We start from the raw sequence: 21,212 nt of genomic DNA on the forward strand, positions 1-21,212 counted from the left end.
GTCAGAACCATCCATTTTTCTACCCATTGTTCTCAAGATGTTCCGTGGTCTCCTACAGTTAAACGTAAGAGCAACAGATGGCTTAAAAGCCCACAAAGACCCACAGATCCATCCAACGGGTTCTTATTGTTTGGTGTAGCGTCTCACATTAGCAGGCAGCAGACAGACACTGCCATGTACAGTGCTCCAGGTCCCTGTATGTGAATGAACTCATAATGTCATGGTCAAGAACAGAAGGTTAAGATACAGTCAGTTAATTTTTTTTTCTTCTCTGTTTAAGCAATTTGGTGTTTTTTAAATTTGAATGTCTACTTATGTTTTGAACAAACAAACCTTACCACTATATCAGAATAACACATTTATTACAGCCTTTTACAGCCACTCATTTGATTGGTTTAGCATACAGGGTGACAGGGCTGGAGCCCTATCTCCAACCTCTGACTCTGGGTTTAATATAATGTTTATTAATACAGTGTTTATTTATTTTAATATAGTACAAATAAGAAACAACTACCAGAGTTAGAACTACTCATACAGAGAACTGGACCTAGATTTAGAACATGCCTCAAGATTTTGGCCTGCAATGGCATGCTAAACACTCATCAAACAACTAAGACATAACAACCTGACTGTGTGTAAGCATCATGTGTCTTTGCCCTCTCACCTGGTTCATGATGGACGTCTTCCTGCAGAGCCTGTTGTCAGGGAAGCGGAAACGACTCCGCTTACTGCCGTCGTCCGACTCGGATTTCACCACCTTCTCGCTGTCGCCTTTCTCCTTCTCCTGTTCCTTCCTCCACTTTTTCTTCCGATTCCGACGCTCCTTGGCACTCTTGGAGCTTAACTTGGACACCTCAGAGGAGCTGCGGGAGAGACGTCCTCCTCCATCGTCCTCCACGGCGTCCTCCGATACTGTCCCTGCTGACGTGGCCATGGCATTGGCCTGAGTGAGACAGAGATTGTGGATATAATGAGAGGAAGGTAGAAAAAGCACTGGGGGGAATAGAAAAGTGGGCCATGATACATAATACTCATGCATAACATGCATCTGGACTTAGATTATTCTCCTTAGAATGTGCGTATTTTTACATTTATTTGCATGCGTGCGTTTGTGTATCTGTGTGTGTGTGTGTGTGTGTGTGTGTGTGTGTGTGTGTGTGTGTGTGTGTGTACATGCCTGAGCCTCCTCTTGCTGTTTCTTGAGCTGTTCCAGCATAGCTTTAAACTCCGCCTCTTTCTGTTCAGCCTCCACCATGGTGGCCTGGTTCTGCTCCTCATAAGCCATGGCTACTACAGCCAAAATCAAATTCACCAAGTAGAAGGAACCCACGAAGATCACCAGCACAAAGAAGATCATGTAGGTCTTCCCTGCTGCCCGCAAAGTCTAGGAGAGATTAAATAAGCTTTAGGAGAGACCACATTTAAGTGATGTTTGAGTGCAGCAGAGTGGTGTGGATGTCTCCTTGTTAGGATAAGGGAAAGGCCGACATGAAAACAAAAGAAATTTAGAAGGTGGTGCATGTCCCAAACAGCTTTTGTAAAAGGTTCATTCAAAACTATACCACCTAACTTATACAGTAGAGCTATGGACAAAAGTAGAGGAGCAGAGGTAAGAGGAGTGAACACACCAGCTGGTACAGGTTTTCCCAAAAGTCCTGTGTCATGAGTCGGAAGAGAGCCAGGAAGGCCCACCCAAAAGAATCAAAGCTGGTGTAGCCATAGTTGGGATTACGGCCGGCTTTCATGCAGGTGTAGCCCTCTGGACACCGCCTGTAATACACACATTCCACAAGCGTACAGTAACATGCCAGTCTGGTGCAAAAATGAAAAATAGGATTTAGAAATGCATATTGTAATTTAATGATGTTTTTAGAAAAACCTCTGAATCATACCTACTTTAAAAGGTCTTTGCTTTAATTATCTGAGTGTGTGTGTGTAATTTTATGCATGTATGTATGCGTATGTGTTTGTAAGCCTTACCCTGAATCTGAGCTGTTTCCACACAGCAAAGCATCCAACATTCCAGGCAGGAAGTAGAAGTTGGCTGAAACAGGAAAAGATGTTTGTTAATAACTGACCAGATTTCACGTTCCTTCTTTGAAGTGAGGGAAACTTTGTTCATTAAACCACCTGTCTGACTTCCTTAGTATTTCAAACTCAGAGGAGAAACATTCACTCACTGTCGTTCATGATATATTCTCCAAAGTCAAAGCCCCTGCTCCCATTGGACAGGTAGGTGACCGTGAGGTTGCTGATTGGCCAGTAAACACACTTTTGTCGGAGGTTGCCCATAAAGAGCTGGAGACCAATGAGGGCGAATACACTCAGGCAAAAGACAGTCAGAATCATGACATCAGACAGCTTCTTCACTGACTGGATCAGAGCCCCCACAATGGTCTTCAGTCCTAGAAGAAGATGAACACACACATACTGTGGTGTTGTATCTGCTCAACACACACGCCTTTCTGGTTACCTGGTTATTGACACACAAAGCATATTAGTATATTTGAAAATACCCATACTGTACTTACCTGTGAAGATTACATATATAGCATACTATGCATATGCATAGAATTTTTAACTCACCAAAATACACAGACATTCAGTCATACAACTGCAATCCTCCAAATACACCTTATATTTTACTATGAATGCACCTGCCTCTTTGGCTCATAGATGTACACACTGAGTTACAGAAATTATCCTAAATATCTTTGCAAAACTGAAAAATTAAATCAAAATGCATACACAGATGTATGAAATCCAGCCTAAACAGTGCATTATAAGTCTAGACTAGACTAAACTAGACTGATCTAGACTGACCTATAGAGTTTGATGGTAATGAAAACTTCCAACGTTTAGGTTATTGTGGTTACTGTTTTGTACCATTATACATTTTAGATTGCAGTTACATTAGAGGGGTTCCTTACCCCTTTAGTCTAGATTAAACTAGATCAGGTAGATGGAGATGAGCTTTGAACACCACCCAGCTGCTCATTCCAGATTGTACCTTAAGCTCAGAAACTAACGAATCTAAAGGAAATCTCTTCAAATATGGACAAACACAAAAGTGAACGAACAATAATAAGTGTGGATTGGACTAATTATGTAAACAACTCAAATGCTAATTTTATTGCCCCAGAATAGTGTGGAATCGTTTTAGTTTTAAAACTGATGGACTGATAGCAAAAAAAAAATAAATTAACAAAGTGATATAAACAACAAAGGAAAGATTTGCAGATAATAAATTGTACAACAGCAAACAAATTGCATAAAATTCTTTCTTACACCATTACAAAAATCTATTTTATTATTATGATCACATTATTGAAATTTTCATATCATGCAACTCTTGACTGCTTGAGCTGAGCTCACAAGAAATAATAGTGTACAATATAAAAAAATACTTTCTTCTTTCCTCATTACAAGCATATCTCTCTCCCTTGCTCACAAAACCATATGCACATACACATCAGAAAAAATTCAAGGGGTTTCTGATTGTTTCACACAGACAAATGCAAGACTAAAAACGTCTGGCCCTCCTAATGGATTCTCCACACAACACAAAATTAATATCACCCGAAGATGAAATTGGTTATTTTATATAAGTTAAAGGGATTTTATTATTTATTAATTACCCAAAGAAACTCATTAGTACCATTTTGAAATATAAGGGGTAGACAAAATGACAGATTTAAATAAACAACAATTCTAAATATTAGAATATTTGGTATAATATTCTACATTTAAATAAATATGCTTATTAATTTAGTCTCTGTATATAGGGTGCATAATAAAGACTTTGTATATATTCTGTATATTTTATTTCTGGGAAAACGAAACTCAAATCAAAATGAATGCATACATAAGGACACATGTAAAATATGCACTTACATAACTAACTACAGGAAGGCGTGACCATGGGTTTAAACGAAACCCCATACAGTCCCTGAGGTAAACTGTCTGATCAAACCAAAGTTAGGATTCTTACGTAAGGTAAGGGTGTTTTGTATATCACACTAATAAGTATGTGATCCCCAATAAATAATATAGTATGTCAAATAAAAACATTTTAACTCGGTCTTTTCATATTTGTAGTGTTTTTTAGGGAAATTGCACTGTTTAGATGCCGGTGTCTTAACGCTCATGTCACGAATTATTTTACTTTGTTCTCTCATTCACTCTCTCTCTCCCTCTGTCCCTCTCTCCAAATGTTCTTTTTTTGGACATTATTAGAATTTCTCAACACATCAGTTTTGTGGGGCTAGCAAGACTCTGTGGGGCCTCCAATTGGCATTTGAGAGACCTTAATCTTACAAATGAATTAAAATGGGAAATATTACATATAAAATAATATAATATTATATATATATATATATATATATATATATATATATATATATATATATATAATATTATATTTTATATAAAATATATATTTATATATATATAAATAATATTATATTTTATATAAAATATATATTGATATATTTTATATAAAATATAAAATAATTCACATTTCAATTACATTTAATGTCTCGTCTATGCCTAAATCTGTTTTTATTTGGTGTTTCCATTTTAATGTACTGCTTCTGAGCCTTTCAGCAAAATCAGTGGAAGTCTACAGGATCATTTAACTAACTAGCTTTTTCACATGCAGATTTCGACTGAGTTATCATTTTGTACTCAGGCTAGATTTACATTACATTTATGTATGGAGACCAAATAATTTTGTAAAAGTTATTAAAGAATTTGTTTTTTGACCTATTGTTGGTATATATCCCCTTGTATGTTAGCAAAGGATCTTTAGTATTACACAATGGCAGAAGAAAAGTACAAATAAGGTTTTCAATATACAGTTTGTAAAACCAAATTATTATATGAAATCAAGATCTGAGTATATGTACTAAATTATATATACGTTGCAGTCATTGTTAAAACATGTAATATTTACACTTTGATGTAAGAGGGAAAATGGTACTGATAGATTTTGCTAAGTTTGTAACATAAGAAAAAAGTTGAACTGACCAGAAAGAAAAGTACAGTTGTCAGCGTCAGCATTATGACGAGCAACAGGACAATGTGGACGTTACATGAAAACAGCTGAATTCAGCATCTATCTGTGCAGCATACAGACGCATTTATAAAAAGGCTGAAATGCAACCCCCCACCCCCCAAAAAAATAAAAAACCTTGGCAGAATTATTTGGAATATGCTCATGCTGTTTTCATATATACCTTACAAATGTAATGCTGAAAATAGGCTGGTTATCATCTAAATGCTCACTTTCCCTGGCTTTAGCTTAGATTCGAATGTAACAGTTAATGTCAAATACCAGTTATACCTAATTTTATACTTGAAGTGCAAACCAAGATTGAACTTGGTATAACTGAAGTATAATTTGGTTCATGACATAATCTGAAACTATCATTTGGATCATGACTTAATCATATTGCGTGGAGGCCCTGAAGAGTCGCAAGATGAACATCTTAAATATACACTGAAAATATATATTCAATAATTAACACATCAGCAAAACAGATAACAGAGCAGCACCACACACATAAATGCAGAGAGCCAACACAGAGAGGAAGAGGAGAAGAGGACAGGCAAAGGGAGGAAGGAACACATGCAGGACATTTAAACGCCAAGGCTGAAGGCAGCAACATCATCATCACCTCATCATTACGGTGACAATGCTCTTTTAACCAATCATTTGTATCCGGAGAACACTTTATCCCATTGCTTCCCAGCTAATTTCCTCTTTTCTGTTGTTGTAGAGACACCAGATGAATGAAGAATTCCACTGTAAAAATGTCCATTGTCAGAGGAAGTCCACATTTGGGCACACACTACTTCAGATGTGTAATGGCATCTGTGTGTAAATGTGTGTGTGCTGACACACATTTGTGGACATTAAACTTCGGCTATAAATTTGCTAAATTAACAAATCTCAATCTCTCTCTCGCTCTCTCTCTCTCACTCTCTCTCGCTCTCTCTCTCTCTCTCTCAATAACACACACACACAACCCACATGATGCAACTGCAAATCCCCTCCAAGTAAACCTTATATTCTGATGTGTCTCTTTGTCTTTCCACTCCAAGTTCTTTAAAATAAGAATAAGGAGTGCTTTTAAAAACGGTATTTTGGAAAAAATGTAGAAGGATGCAGAAATTCGAGAAAGCCGGTCGTAAAAAAAGAATGAATAAATAAACAAAAAGCAGGTGTCTCAGAAAGCATCATGCAGCAGAAATGTGTCAAGCTAGGCTTGGCAGTCTTGGTGAGTGAACTACATTACCCCCAAACATTTGCTACTGACACACAACAACTACATTTGGAGCCTTAATGAAATGTTCTAATTTCCAAATGTATGACATCTTACAAGACACTATGAAATGTAGATACAAATGCTGTTATGTTTTGATGAATTTAAATTGTTGAACTTTGTGTTTTTACATTAAAACGTCATTTTACAAACTATCAACATAGAAGACACAGTCATTTGAAGCTAAATAATATTTGACAAAGGAAGTACATTTATAAACAATTAATAGATAAGTGGCCCTTTGTTTTCTATTCTGTGTTTGTCCATTTCACACTGCAACACTAAATATGCCTCAGCGATCAATGTCTCCATTGTAGTAAATTACCTCATTTTAGTCCATATTTTTACATTTTAGTTGACTACATTCATGAAACATTGACTGAAATAACTGTAATTCTGTTAAACAGTGGCTTCCTTGGCCTCCTGTTGCTGATGATTTGACATCAGTGGTCAGACAGCAGACTGCAAAGCCTATCAAAAATGTATTACTACCATTTCATTAAAAATAAATAAATAAAAATAAAATAAAGGTATCGTTTCTGCAGCATCCTCTTTTCAAAAAAACTGCCAAGTACGAAATGAAAAATATCAAAAAAATAAAATGAGATTGATAATCGTAAGAATAAGAGTAATCAATATGAGTCGCTTGCGTCAGCGTGGAAGCAGCTCAGCCTTCGTGTTTAAACGCATTCTCACCTGGTATGACAGAAATAGTTTTGAGAGCTCGTAGAACCCTGAAGGTTCTCAGGGCTGATACATTCCCCAGGTCCACAAACTCTGTTACATATCTGCAACAAGGGAGGATCACACACAGAACAAACACTATGACACAACACACACAGCACGCACGACACACAACGACACGCCACTACCACCGCACTACCACTGCACTGGGAGGAGGACATCACGAACAGCCTGTCCAACGGGTGGAGGAAGAAAGGAACGGAGAAGGGAGGAAGGGAGAAAAGAGGCGTGCGAGAGGCGAGACAGCGAGCGGCGCCATCTGCTGGCCCTGTGCCCTACTGGCTGCTTACCTGGGATCACAGCAACAGTTTTCAAAGCCCTCAGCACCCTGAATGTGCGTAGAGCCGACACATTGCCTAGGTTTACAAACTCTGTTATATACCTGCAGAATGAATCGCAACAGTTATCAGTTAAAGAGAGAGAGGAAAAGGGAGGGAGAGAATGATGACAAGAAGAGAAGGAGTGGGAAAGAGAAAAGAAATCAGCAACATATGGAAATAATTATAAAGTTTTTAGACAAAAATAATAAGTCGGCATAAAATGTATAAAGGTCTCTAATCTAGTTATGTGTGTTCAAACCTACAATCATTTCACTGTCAAAGATGAGTACTGGCCATATAAAATCCTGAGCAAATGAAATAAGGAATGTATTCCTGAATGTTTCTATTTGGGCTTTTAAAATTGAGCTGCAGATCACACAGCTGATAGAGAATTTAAAAAAATAACAATGATTCATAAATATTACGGTATCATGTAGATGTAAAATAAAATAACATAAAACTGTACCGCCAATAAAAAAAAAAAACAGATTTCTTTTTCTTTCTGAAATCATTAATCAAACATTTGATTCATGTTTTGTCTCTAAAGTAATTGAAAGAAATAATCAAACAAATATCCAGAACTAGGGAGTGAGGACAAAGGACGAAGAAAATATAGCAGAGCTAATAGACACAAACAAGGGAGTTAGGCATTAAACCCTGAAACAGTCCCATTTGCATTAACAGTTGTTACGCTCCTATCAATTACCTGTAAGGGATAGAACAGAAAAGACCATCACATACCCAAGCACACAAACACTTGCTCCCTGTCGCTCACACATACACACAAACACAAATAAACACACTCGCTCCCTGATGCTCACATATACAAACAAACCCAAGCACACACTCATTCCCTGTCACTCAGACATACACACAAATACTCCCTATCCATCACACATTCACTCAAACACACTCTTGCCCTCTGACCCTCAGACATACCCACAAACAAACACACACTTATTCACTCCCTATGCCTCACACACACACACACAAACACACTCTTACCCCGTCCCTCACACATACACACAAACAAACACAAATATACTCGTGTGTGCAAAAATAACCTGAGGGCTTCAGATACCTTCAACAACTTGTGCAGTGTCAGTGTTGATTTTTGTGTTGTATTTCAGGTTGCACGAAGCTTCCACAAGGTGGTGGGTTTTTTCTGCTTGCTGCCAAGAGCCCACAATACCTGCTTAAGCTTTCCATGAACATTGTCATGGTTTTCAGTAATTACAGAAATACCTAACAGCTGACATTAGCATCTCAGTGATGTCAGCAGAGGTACATGCTGCTGAGCACTGCAGGCAGTAGGCTGTCTAATGTGTGCCAGGTGTAATGTGGACGCAGTTCAGAGGGCTTTCACTTACGCCATAGAGATGACCATGAAGTCCAGCCAGTTCCAGGGATCTCTGAGAAATGTGAAGCCGTCTATACAAAAACCTCGAGCCACAATCTTTGTGAGCGACTCGAAGGTATAGATCCCTGTGAAGGTATACCTGGGAAAAGAAGGACAGTGTGAGTGTGTGTGTACGCGTGGGCATGCTCTCTACCTTTCATTGGGTAGGAAATTAAGTGGTTACAAATTTGAAGTAAAAATTATACAGAATAGAATAGAATAAAATACTTACTCTACTTGTTTGGACCATTCTGGGGGTTGGCTGAATGTCATGAATACACAGTTGGTCAAAATTGTACACATAATGATCATGCTGAAAACTGTAGGAAATAAGTCAAGGAAATCTTGGAATACACCCAGCACCATGTCATTTAATCTATTTTCGAAGATAAATTCATGATAAGCGAACTTTACTATTGTCCAGAAACCTATTCAGTACTGCAATGGTTTATAAGTTCAAAGGTCAACTTGAAAGGAAGCGTGCACTAAGGTTGTCGATTGGTGGTTTTTTTTCCCATGAGCCATCAGGAAGCAAAATAGACGCACAGAGCACCACATCTTTGAAAGACTTTAAAAACATCTCCTGCCTCGTGTATAACAGGAAGTGCTTTATATGAAAAGTCTAACATAGTGTTACGCTTAATTGTTAAGAAAATCAACACTGATCATTATATTAAATGAAAATTAGTCATATACATATTCCTAACACAGAATCAAGTAGTTTGATTAATACTTAGAATGAAAACTATAAATAAAGTTTATTACATATAATATGAAATGCAGAATAGGCAAATAGGAACAGACTGGCTGGGGATGTAGATATCAGCCCCAGTAGTCATGACAAAACAGTTAATGTTGCCTAATACACTGAAAGGATATGAATGTATCAAAATTTTAATAGCTATTTGCCTAAACAGGCTAAAAGGGCTAATGATATACAACGATGGAGTGGCACTGAAACGGAAGAGCGTTTTCCCTTTATTTAGCACTATAAAGGTCTGTGAAGGGGGAAAGAGAGACAGACACACAGAGAGAAATTATTAGAATGCACACTAACAATGGAGAAGAACTTGTTCGGTGTTCAAATTGTTCAATGTTTTCACCCATTCTCACATCACATACAAACACACAACAAATCAGTGAATTGTAGCTGGAGAATGTGCATAAGTAAGAATGTGAGAAAAGCCTTCTGTAACTTGCATTTGCTTTGATATTTATTATATTGGTTACATCCATGAAAAGTACATTGAGATTTTGAAGTGAACATGAAAGCCACTATATAAATAAAGTTTACTATTATCATTAGTATTAGTGATAGTACTGGTATTAGTGGTAATGGTAGTACTGGTATTAGTGGTAGTGATAGTACTTGTATTAGTAGTAGTGATAATACTGGTATTAGTAGTAGTGGTAGTACTGGTATTAGTGGTAGTGATAGTACTTGTATTAGTAGTAGTGATAATACTGGTATTAGTAGTAGTGATAGTACTGGTATTAGTAGTAGTGATAGTACTAGTAGTAGTAGTGATAGTACTGGTATTAGTAGTAGTGATAGGACTGGTATTAGTAGTAGTGATAGTACTGGTATTAGTGGTAGTGATAGTACTGGTATTAGTAGTAGTGATAGTACTAGTAGTAGTAGTGATAGTACTGGTATTAGTGGTAGTGATAGTACTGGTATTAGTAGTAGTGATAGTACTAGTATGAGCGTTAGTGGTAGTACTGGTATTAGTGGTAGTGATAGTACTTGTATTAGTAGTAGTGATAGTACTGGTATTAGTAGTAGTGATAGTACTGGTATTAGTAGTAGTGATAGTACTGGTATTAGTGGTAGTGATAGTACTTGTATTAGTAGTAGTGATAATACTGGTATTAGTAGTAGTGATAGTACTGGTATTAGTAGTAGTGATAGTACTAGTATTAGTAGTAGTCATAGTACTAGTATTAGTAGTAGTGATAGTACTGGTAGTAGTAGTAGTGATAGTACTGGTATTAGTAATAGTGGTAGTACTGGTATTAACAGTAGTGATAGTACTGGGATTAGTAGTAGTGATAGTACTCGTATTAGTAGTAGTGATAGTACTGGTGTTAGTGGTAGTGATAGTACTTGTATTAGTAGTAGTGATAATACTGGTATTAGTAGTAGTGATAGTACTGGTATTAGTAGTAGTGATAGTACTAGTAGTAGTAGTGATAGTACTGGTATTAGTGGTAGTGATAGTAATTGTATTAATAGTAGTGATAGTACTGGTATTAGTAGTAGTGATAGTACTGATATTAGTAGTACTGATAGTACTAGTATTAGTATTAGTGATAGTACTGGAATTAGTAGTAGTGATAGTACTGGTATTAGTAGTAGCATTACACTAAGAGCCAAGTGAAGGGTAAAAAGCATTTAATTTTAGATTTTAAAAAGAAAATAGAGAGCACATAAAGAGTATATTATGCTACATTCTTTTCCATTTTTTTTATTTTTCTCTCTGCTGAAATTGCTCATTTTCTCATGTCAGTGTCGTTTGCAACAAGCTTTTGTATGACCAAATGTAAACCATTAAACCATTCCTCATGTTAAAAACTGGAAAAGAACTACAGGGAGCTCTGGAAAAGAGATGGACCACTTACTGGAACTCACAGAGGGGCACACTAATGCTAATGCTAACTGTTAGCATCACCATCAATCAGGAGCTGGAAGTTCTGACTCCAGAAAGGGGGGGGGGGGGGGGAGAGAGAGAGAGAGAGAGAGAGAGAGAGAGAGAGAGAGAGAGAAACCCTGCAAAGTTCCCTTGAGCCTATGTACTTCTACATACAGAACAAAAATTCACTTGGACTAGATCAGAACCTTTACTACTCCGCACTGAAATTCATAGAAAATTCTCACCTCACACACACACATGTGCACACGAACGCGCACAAACGAACGAATGAACACACACACACACACACACACACACACACACACACACAGGGAAACACCACAGAGACACGTGTAGATGAGAATCTTCCTGAAATCTAATTAGATTAAAAATAGAGCATGCAGTGAGAGAGGAGACAGAGTGAGTTCCTTTATCTAAGCCTCTCCCTTCTTCACTCCTTCAGTCTCTCTCTCTCTCTCTCTCTCTCATCAACACCTCTTCCCTTCTATTCACTGCTCTTTCTCTTTTCATCTGTGTCTTAGTCTAGTTATGCATTTGCCTTTTTGTCATCTTTCCATTGTGTAATTAAAAACCACAACACGTTTGAGCAAGATCTAAAATTGCAAGATTCATAAGCCAGACAGAACACAATATGTCCTCCATTTAAAGACATCTGTCACTGAAACACTGAATCCTAAAGCATGTCACATTTGCAAAAACTGTGAACAGCCCAGGAGGCTATGTGTGTTACTGAATACTGAGAACTGACTTCCCCAGAGTCTCTCTCTCTCTCTAACACACACACACACGCACACGCATGCGCACACGCACACACACACACGCGCACACACACATGCACACACACACGCACGCACACACACACACGCACATACACGCACGCACACACGCGCACACACACACACGCACACACACGCACACACACACACACAGACACACACATGCACGCACACACACATGCACACACACACACACACATGCACAGACACACACAGACACACACACAGTGACAGACTGTGGGCTTCCTCTGATTCCTCAAGCTCCCACACTCACAATACTGCTCTTCTCACCCAAGAGCAAAGCTGAAGAGGCATCTACCCTTTATTTCTCTGGCCTACTTACTGGAAACAAATCTCTACTTTATCACCATATTACCTGTAATTAGTATATGTGTCCTACAAAAATAATGTAGCTGGGTAGCAGGCTACAGTGGTAGCTCAGTGGTTAAGATACTTGACTAGTAATCAGAAGGTTACCAGTTCAAGTCGCACCACCACCAGGTTGCTGCTGTTGGGCCCCTGAGCAAGACCCTTAAACCTCAACTGCTCAAGTTGTGTTCAGTCAGAATTGTAAGTCGCTTTGTAAGTCGGATAAAAGCATCAGCTAAATGCTGTAAATGTAAATGCTATTTCATAAGGTTAATGAAAATATCTGATGAGCATAACTTCACAGTATAATATATAAGAATGCTTTTATTATTTGGATCATGCAATTGATTGTTTGTCTTTTCTGCCACATGCCACAATAAAAGAGCATAGGCTTACCATAATGAAGTTCATATGAAACTATTAATGTGACACCAACAATACCCTGAACCCTTGCATGAGAAGACACCATGGACAATGATTAGCTGCTGTCTTCAGAGACAGTGAACTGCGATCTGCAGGTAGAACAGATGATGTGTGACCATGCACTGATATGCCTTTCGCACACACTCCATACACACATGCACACAAACAAATGCAAACTTTCTGATTCCAGTCTTCATTATGAAAGAGTGAAGTGCCACAAAGCTACTGAAAATATCTTCAACTACAAAGAGGCAACTGAGAGAGGGCAGGGGTGAGAGACAGAGAAAAAGAGACAGAATAGATGTAGATGCAGATGTCCCAAGCATCTGACCAAGTCTAACGGAAACTTCGAATGAAGCATAAAACTTGTGGCAGGAAAACAACACTTCTCAGACACCTTTAACAATTTACTTAAGAGACTTTATTTAAGACCAAATCTTTACTCAGGAGCATATATGCTCAGACACAAGCTTCCACTCTTTCTGAACTACTAGGAATAGCCAGCTCAGGAAAAAAAATAAAATAAAATAACTGTGATGGTGAACTGCAATGTGTAAAATCTAAGGCAGCTCAATTCACCTTAACGCACACAGTGACAAATCACTTGCACACTCATTTGATAACGTACTACCCAAATTATTACTAAATACTAATTATTACTAAATTAAATGCACTGGTTGACAAACTGAAAATGGGCAAAGGAATGATTTAGGCTAATGACTCCTTATCTGTATCATAGGGCGTATCTACCATCCTGCTTCCTGCAAAATGCTTAATTCTTTATAACTCTACACATCAGCTACTGGAGATACACACCGGGGGGGGGGGGGTCATGGTTCCTTTGGGACTAATATCACATGATATATACAGAATAATTGAATAATAGACAGACAATAAAAAGGAAAGACCAGAAGAAATTGAGATAATTGGAGACAGACATGGAATGACATATTGGTTATCTGTGTGTGTGTGTGTGTGTGTGTGTGTGTGTGTGTGTGTGTGTGTGTGTGTGTATGCACGTGTGCGTGTATGTGTGCACGCGCGCATGTGTGTGTGTGTGTGCACCTGTGCGTGTGTGTGTGTGTGTGTGCACGTGTATGTGGGTGTGTGTGAGCGCGTGTGCGTGTGTGTGCGCGCGCGCGTGTGTGTGTGTGTGTGTGTGTGTGTGTGCGTGTGTATGTGGGTGTGTGTGTGCGCATGTGTGTGTGCGCGCGCGTGTGTGTGTGTGTGTGTGTGTGTGTGTGTGTGTGTGTGTGTGTGTGTGTGTGTGTGTGTGTACACACAGAAAAGACAGCAGAGCCTTTGCCTTTGCAAAGGAAAGAGAGACAAGAAAGGAATTTGGACAGACTTGCAAAAGGCGAAGAGAGAATGGATTATGACATACATGTGCGTGCATTCAAATGAGCGTGTTTGTGTGCTTCTGTGCATGCATGCGCATGTGTGTGTGGCTTAGTATCCTTTTTTTGCTGAGTTCACCCTCCAGCCAATATGTATTCATATTCTATTACAGGTCTCCACACTAAACTGCAAACTGAACCCAAGTCACCTCTGAGGCCATACAATTGGAAAAGGTTACAAAACCCATGTGCGCACAAGGGGGACACATATTCAGTCATCTCCTTCAGCCCTTGTGTCAGGAGGGACGCAAAGGTGCCAGAGATACATGAGATGACAATCTTACATTAAGAAGGTATTATGAAACAAAACATCCTGGGCATAATGATATATCAGGCTGTCTGAATAACAGGTCTTGAAAATAGGATTCTAAGTAGCTCTGGAGGGATAATGAACCTGTTTGAGTGTTAAAAAATTCATTTTTTTCAGGACATGACACAGTATTAAAGCAGAATGCAACTATGCACAGTCACAGCACATCAGCATAGAGCTGTCTTCATAAACATTTATTAGGATTTACAAATCCCCTATCAATGAGCTGTGCTCAGCCTGTTCTTTAAGGCTGATATTCAGTCCTAAAACAGAACCTTTCCTCTGAGGTTCCAGGTCATTTTCTCCAGGCTTCTGTTACTGTTCAGTAATGCCGCAGGCTCGAACGCACTGCTTTGCTGTGGCTGCTGCTTTATGATTCATAATACCTTCATGCTAGTATGCATGAGGCTAAGCTAAGTCTCCCATTAACACAGCTAAGGATGGATCTACGGCCATTAGCAGCATGCTAAATACGCAAATGTCTCCTTAAATAGCACACACCAACACATAAACAAGAGCACCATGGCAGAGAGACAGAGGGAGAGATGTAGGAGGTGAGAGCTGGTATTTCCATAGCAATCATTATTACAAACCATAAAGGTTTAAAAGATGGAATTGTCTCCATCAGAAGACGTTTTTGTTTGGTTGTTATTGTCTTCCATGCACTTTAACCTCTAACTTCCCCCTGGTTAGCAAACACATGCAATACTGCCCATATGTTAATAATTAATGATAATTGGACAATTGACATGAAAAGTGTGTATGACGTTTTAGTTACAGCTTAAAGCCATAATTCTTTTTTACTGACCACCTCTAAAATTTCATAACTATGTCATAACATCACTGTTTAAGCTTCACTATAATATGCCTTTGACCAGAGATGATTCTCTAAATGAAATTGTAATTAATATTTCAGACCAAAAATTCTTAAGTTTAAGAAAATATTCAGGGCATGATTTCCCAAAAGAATTGTAGGATTGGGATCAATGTAAGACAAGATAATCTAAATGCTACGGTGCTTATGGGAAATTCAACCAGACTGTTTCTAATATTATTCATTAGAAAACATAATACCAGTGTTAAGTGACACCTACTGTGAGCACAGACACTGGTACAATTGCATTGAATATTTGAGTACATTCAACCACAAAACTAAATTAGTGGACATTAAAAGATAGCATAGCACGATGTCATATGAACATGTATAAATACTGATTTCAAAATGTGTTACTAATATAAACGTTTACATCTTTATCAAATATTCCATCTATATAATATTATTAGAATCAATATCATCATAATATTCCACCATTAGAATTATTATTATAATATATCTAGGTACCAACACAACCTGCAAACCCTGAATGTGATTTTCTGTCAATTCAATAAAATTCTAAATGAAGTTAGGTGCATGCTCACACGTTTCCCAATAGTATGATGAAATCCCTCTCCAGTCTTTGAGAACATTTTGCTCTGTTTATCCCCCTCTCTACACTTCTCTACATTCCTCTCTCCACTTCTCCACACCTTTCTCTCCTTCTCTGTCTTGCTTCCCCTTTCCTCAAGGACACAAGAGCTATATTTTGGTCTCCTATTCAATTTGCATGGGCATGATGCAGTAAGTTCTTACCCACCAAGGAAGGAGGAGACTTTGTGTCAGGACAGGAAGGGACCGATAGCTTACTCACTTTTTTGTTCATATAGAAGGGGTCCAAGTCCTCCAGAGGCACTGCCACCATCTTTGAAGGGACATCCCCATAGATGAAGGGTAAGCTCTTCCCTGCTTCCAGGTCACTGTTGGGCTTAGGGCCACTGTCGTCGTCCTCATCGCGGTGGCTGCTGTCAGATCGGGGCTTGACAGGTTTCTTCTTCTTCTCCTCAGCGATGCGTTTTTCGATGTTGGCCAAACTCTCCCGGGTGAACCTCTTGAAGCTGTCCGGGCCTGGGGGTGCGAGCAGCGGAGGGGCCATGTTGTCATCCTGCAGCAGAGCCCACTTTATTTAGAAGCCAGCCAGGACAGCTGATGCTGAGGCTGAGGTGATGGCAGCAGAGATGGAGAAAAACAGCATCAAAAAAAAAGATCAGCATTTTGCATTATGATGCTATATTTCTTCATCACATTTTCCATTTAAAAAGTGTTTGCTCTGGTTGTTCAGAAAAGGAATTTACAACACACAGCCAAAATGAGTGCAGTCTTTTTTTTACTATAAATTTTATGTTGATATATCACAATACATTCTTAATACATAATATTGCATCGTGCTGCTTGGTGAAAAATTATAGAATTGGCCTGCCATTAAAATAAAAGTCAACCCCTGAGTGAATAGAGAAAAGGTTAAATCTAATGTAAAAGGTGTCACTTCTAACCATAATCCACCTCATCTGCTAGGAGGAAGGCGAACACTGCTTAGCTTGCAACTACTTCAACCCCCTATATATTTTCAGTGTGTGTGTGTATATATATATATATATATATATATATATATATATATATACACACACACACACACACACACACACACACACACACACATATATATATATATATATATATATATATATATATATATATATATATATATATATATATATATATATATATATATATATATATATATATATATATATATATATATATATATCTTACATAAGCAAATTTGCACACCTTCATATGCTGGTCATAAACTTTAATACACTATAACACTACCCGTAATAAATACAAATAATAAATACTGAAATGCTGAAGATTTCTCTCTCACTCACTCTCTCTCCCAAGCCATTTTTATCTTGCACACTCACACACTTTCATTACATCCATTAATAAGTGGATGACCAAGCACAATGATACATCACTCACTCTGTTTGTGAGGTAGAAAGGAAAGAGAAAACATTAAGAAGAATGAGAGACAAACAACAGAAGAAGAACTTGGTGGTTAAGGTCACAGAAATACACTCCGCAGTTTACACAACCAGACAAATATATGAAGACAGCCTATACATCTATAATGTCACTTTACACATCAATTATCATAGGTTTATCTTTTTAAATCACTTCCACAATTCACCATTAAATTCTAATCTGGTAGGCTATAGACATTTAACTAGCAATGCTCAAAACTGCTTTAGCATATCACCTATCTGCTGCTGTGTTTCCTATGAATACAAGTTATTTAAGGTACAGCATTGCATTTGGTCAGCAGAAGATAGGTGATGTAGCAAAACTGAACGCAGAGCAACACCCACACATACCACATAATGTCTACTGTGTAAACACATTACATGTTACAAACGTAGCATGTCGCATAATAAAATTACTTTCATGAGTAATAAAATAACACCATACTGTAATAAATGAGTTGTTATTAAAGGCACTGCAAACTAACAGTTACAATTTTTTAACTTTTAACAAATTCTTGTGCATTAATGATAATTCGGTTTACCTATCACTGGTTTAAACTTCAATTTTTCAAAGCACAAACCCTGTGCTGCTTTATTACTCCTATCATCCCTGCATCTCACAGCTGACTGGCAGGAGTGATTTTAGAAACAAAATGCAAAGCTTCTGATTTGTATAGTGTTTCATCATGACACTGAAATAATAGACTGTGAAAATACCTCTTTAATACCAATAGCTTTACTGTGGAAGTCTTCTCTATTACATTTTCCCTCTCTTCCAATATATTATTCCTGCTTCAATTGACAGCCGTTGGTGAAAGTAACCTTATTTCTTTGCAAGTACTTAGTAAAAACCTGAGCAATATATTTCGTGATGAAAGCAACTCTCCCAATGACAACAGTCATGTAGAAAAGGTTTTTCAATATCATTTAAGATGCTCCATAACGTTCCTGATTTCACTTATAGATACAAGTAAACCTTCAAGCATTAGTTGACTATTAGAAAAAGAACTTCAATAATTTCACCTGTGGTGAGCAGCTCAGATGTTTTAATAAGATCAGGGTGAACCTGTTTGTGTGTGTGTGTGTGTGTGTGTGTGTGTGTGTGTGTGTGTGTGTGTGTGTGTGCGCAAAGTGCTGTGTTGGCCATACAGCCTCTCCCTGGTGACGTCCTGCAGATGCCCCATGCCAAATTGGTTCGGGAGACTTCTCTCTAACTATGCATTTCCCAACTTGAGCTGTGACATGGCCTGTTCTTGAATTCCATATACTGTGGGTGTAGAGACAAGCTATCATCCTTTTAATACCATCTGTAACACTAATGGTCCTTTGGCATTGGGGTTTGCTGCAGCAAAGACAGATAAGTGTAGAAAGCTCAGTTTTCTATGCATGTATTGTGTAGAAAGAGAGGATTACGATATTTTAGCAGATGAGATTCCCAATAGGGACAAATCATACTTACAGGAATATAGAAGAAACATCCAACCCAGTAGTCCAACACTGTTTACACAACAGAAAACCCACCAAACATATATTTCAGGTTTCGCCTAGATTTATGCAAGATTTAATGGGCTAGATTCTGTCTCATTAAAAACATATTTTAAATAGAATTTTTTAAAGTATAAAATGCAGCGCTATAAGTAATTACGTTTCGTTTATTTAAAGAGTAACCGCATAAAATATATTTTGCTGAATTTTAACGGTTCTCTGAGCTTGTACGTAGCAACATGAGAGCATAACCATTTCAAGTAAGAAATGAATTATACATGAGAAAAGTCATAAGGTAATAATGCATTGTTCGGAACGTTCGGAAACCGCTGCCGCTACAACCTTCCTATTGATAAATTGCATATTCATAGATAACCGCCACTCCTATGCCGCTTTTAGATATTTGTAATTGCAAACTCTGAGGACACTTTAACGCAGTGGCTGAGATGTAGTCTGTTCCAGCTGTCAGTGCTTTCTGAGAAGTGGTCAATGAACCCTTAACACGCAATAAAGAAAAATCAGAACCTATGCCATTACCTACGCCTAAATTTGGGAAGTCCAAGAGAAGTTATCACGTGGCGGCATATCTCCTTTAAATGACGTAGCAAGTTATCAATTGCGATTAAGTAGGTTACTACACGAAAAATTTGGGGTGGGCTTTTAAAACATGGCGATTATATTGCTGCATTTCAATACCCCTGGAAACAATCAGGGATCACGGAGTCTGGCGAAACGAAAAAGCAAACTATATCACGGCAGTTTCAGGTTACAAACGGGCCGGTTCCAACCTCTAAATCTCCTTCCCTGGGATACAGTACAGACGGCACATTAAAGGAACCGCCGCTCAAGGTGATACATGAACGACACGCTGTGTAGGATAGGCCCAGACAGAACAGACGCCAGGATTAATGATTACGATATTCTTAACCTTGACTAATTTATCTCAGCAATCTTTAGTACAGTTGCAGGCATTATTCTACTAAATAATTACTTTTAAACGTCTTTCAAAAATTGTATAGACAGTGTATTTCGCCAGCATCTGATCAAGCCTGCGCATGTATAAATAGACGGAATCTCGACAGACGGCTGACAAAATAATCGACTCATCTATATACATAAAAATATAGGGATCCACGCTACTCACATGTGTGCCCAAATGTTAATTCTGCATCTACCGTGATGCCAGGTAAGCCAGCCTGTTGGACGAGTATGCGTAAGAATCCATGGTGCAAATATTCCTACAATGTTGCGTTCTCACCACGAAGAAATACCGTCGTGTTCAAAATTTTACAAAACGTTCTGAATTAGTGCAGGTAGTAACCTATACAAGTCCAGTGTTTCCTAGATGCCATCAAAATCTCATGTCCTCAGCGCCGCTGTCCGTTTCACCACCACTCCGCAGCACCGCTGAGCGAACGGTTGTCCTCTATGAGAAGAAAGCATGCCAGACACTGTCCCGCGCCGTCAACCTTCTGAACTGAAACGTCATTTTTGTATTTGAATCCGTATATAGCCGGTAACGGGGGCAAATGACATAGAAAGTGAATGTTTAGCGTGTGGCAAGATTGTGCGTCGCTACAGGGAGGGGAAACAATCGATAGTGGAGCAACGCAACACTGCGCGAGGAAGGGGCATCGGGGGAAGAACCTACCCTCTATAACCTATCCCGTGCAAAGAATCAAGACATTGGTATAAAGTTAATCATTCATCTTGTGCTCTCACACACAGTATGCCGTTACTCATAATTAGAATACTTGTTTCATTTGTGTTCGCTTTTGCCGGTGCAGTGAAGATAAAGGAACATAGCACCTAATGACACAGGTCATTAAAGGAAACTCATCAAGTCAACAAAAATACCAGTTAATATAACAGTAAACAACTCTACGTTTCCATGGCCAATCAAAAACTTCGCCTCGGCCTTGTTTTCAAATGCATTTATTTAAATTGTGTCCTCTCGGATTTTCCGTGTTTGCTGCCTGATTAGCTGTATTATATCATTTCAGAAGTGTGATCGTGTTTCTGTGTGTACAGGTTACGCACATGCGCTGGATCCGGCGCGTGGGCCCCAGCCTCTGGACTAAAATACTGCAGTGGAGCTGAGGGGAGCTCAT

General features: G+C 38.4%; 1 protein-coding gene across 5 annotated transcripts in view; it reads right to left on the reverse strand.

Annotated features, from left to right (window-relative positions):
• Nucleotides 1–21,212, reverse strand: part of scn8ab (sodium channel, voltage gated, type VIII, alpha subunit b) — a 46,946-nt gene that overhangs the window by 24,744 nt on the left and 990 nt on the right. For 2 of the 5 annotated variants that reach the window (XM_027030272.2, XM_027030269.2), the window contains exons 2-11: nt 16,407–16,750; nt 9,669–9,787; nt 9,022–9,111; nt 8,761–8,889; nt 7,023–7,114; nt 2,181–2,405; nt 1,981–2,044; nt 1,629–1,770; nt 1,178–1,384; nt 665–943 (exon numbers count right to left, since the gene is read on the reverse strand). In XM_027030272.2, coding sequence (XP_026886073.2) covers nt 665–943; nt 1,178–1,384; nt 1,629–1,770; nt 1,981–2,044; nt 2,181–2,405; nt 7,023–7,114; nt 8,761–8,889; nt 9,022–9,111; nt 9,669–9,787; nt 16,407–16,688 — 1,629 coding nt within the window. In that variant the 5' untranslated portion in view covers nt 16,689–16,750. Of the gene's footprint in view, nt 1–664; nt 944–1,177; nt 1,385–1,628; nt 1,771–1,980; nt 2,045–2,180; nt 2,406–7,022; nt 7,115–7,360; nt 7,453–8,760; nt 8,890–9,021; nt 9,112–9,668; nt 9,788–16,406; nt 16,751–20,245; nt 20,620–21,212 lie in introns of those variants that run through there. The other 3 variants (XM_027030273.2, XM_027030271.2, XM_027030270.2) reach the window with 2 other exon arrangements.

The sequence above is a fragment of the Electrophorus electricus genome, chromosome 3 (assembly GCF_013358815.1).
Source record: "Electrophorus electricus isolate fEleEle1 chromosome 3, fEleEle1.pri, whole genome shotgun sequence".
Classification (NCBI taxonomy): domain Eukaryota; kingdom Metazoa; phylum Chordata; class Actinopteri; order Gymnotiformes; family Gymnotidae; genus Electrophorus; species Electrophorus electricus.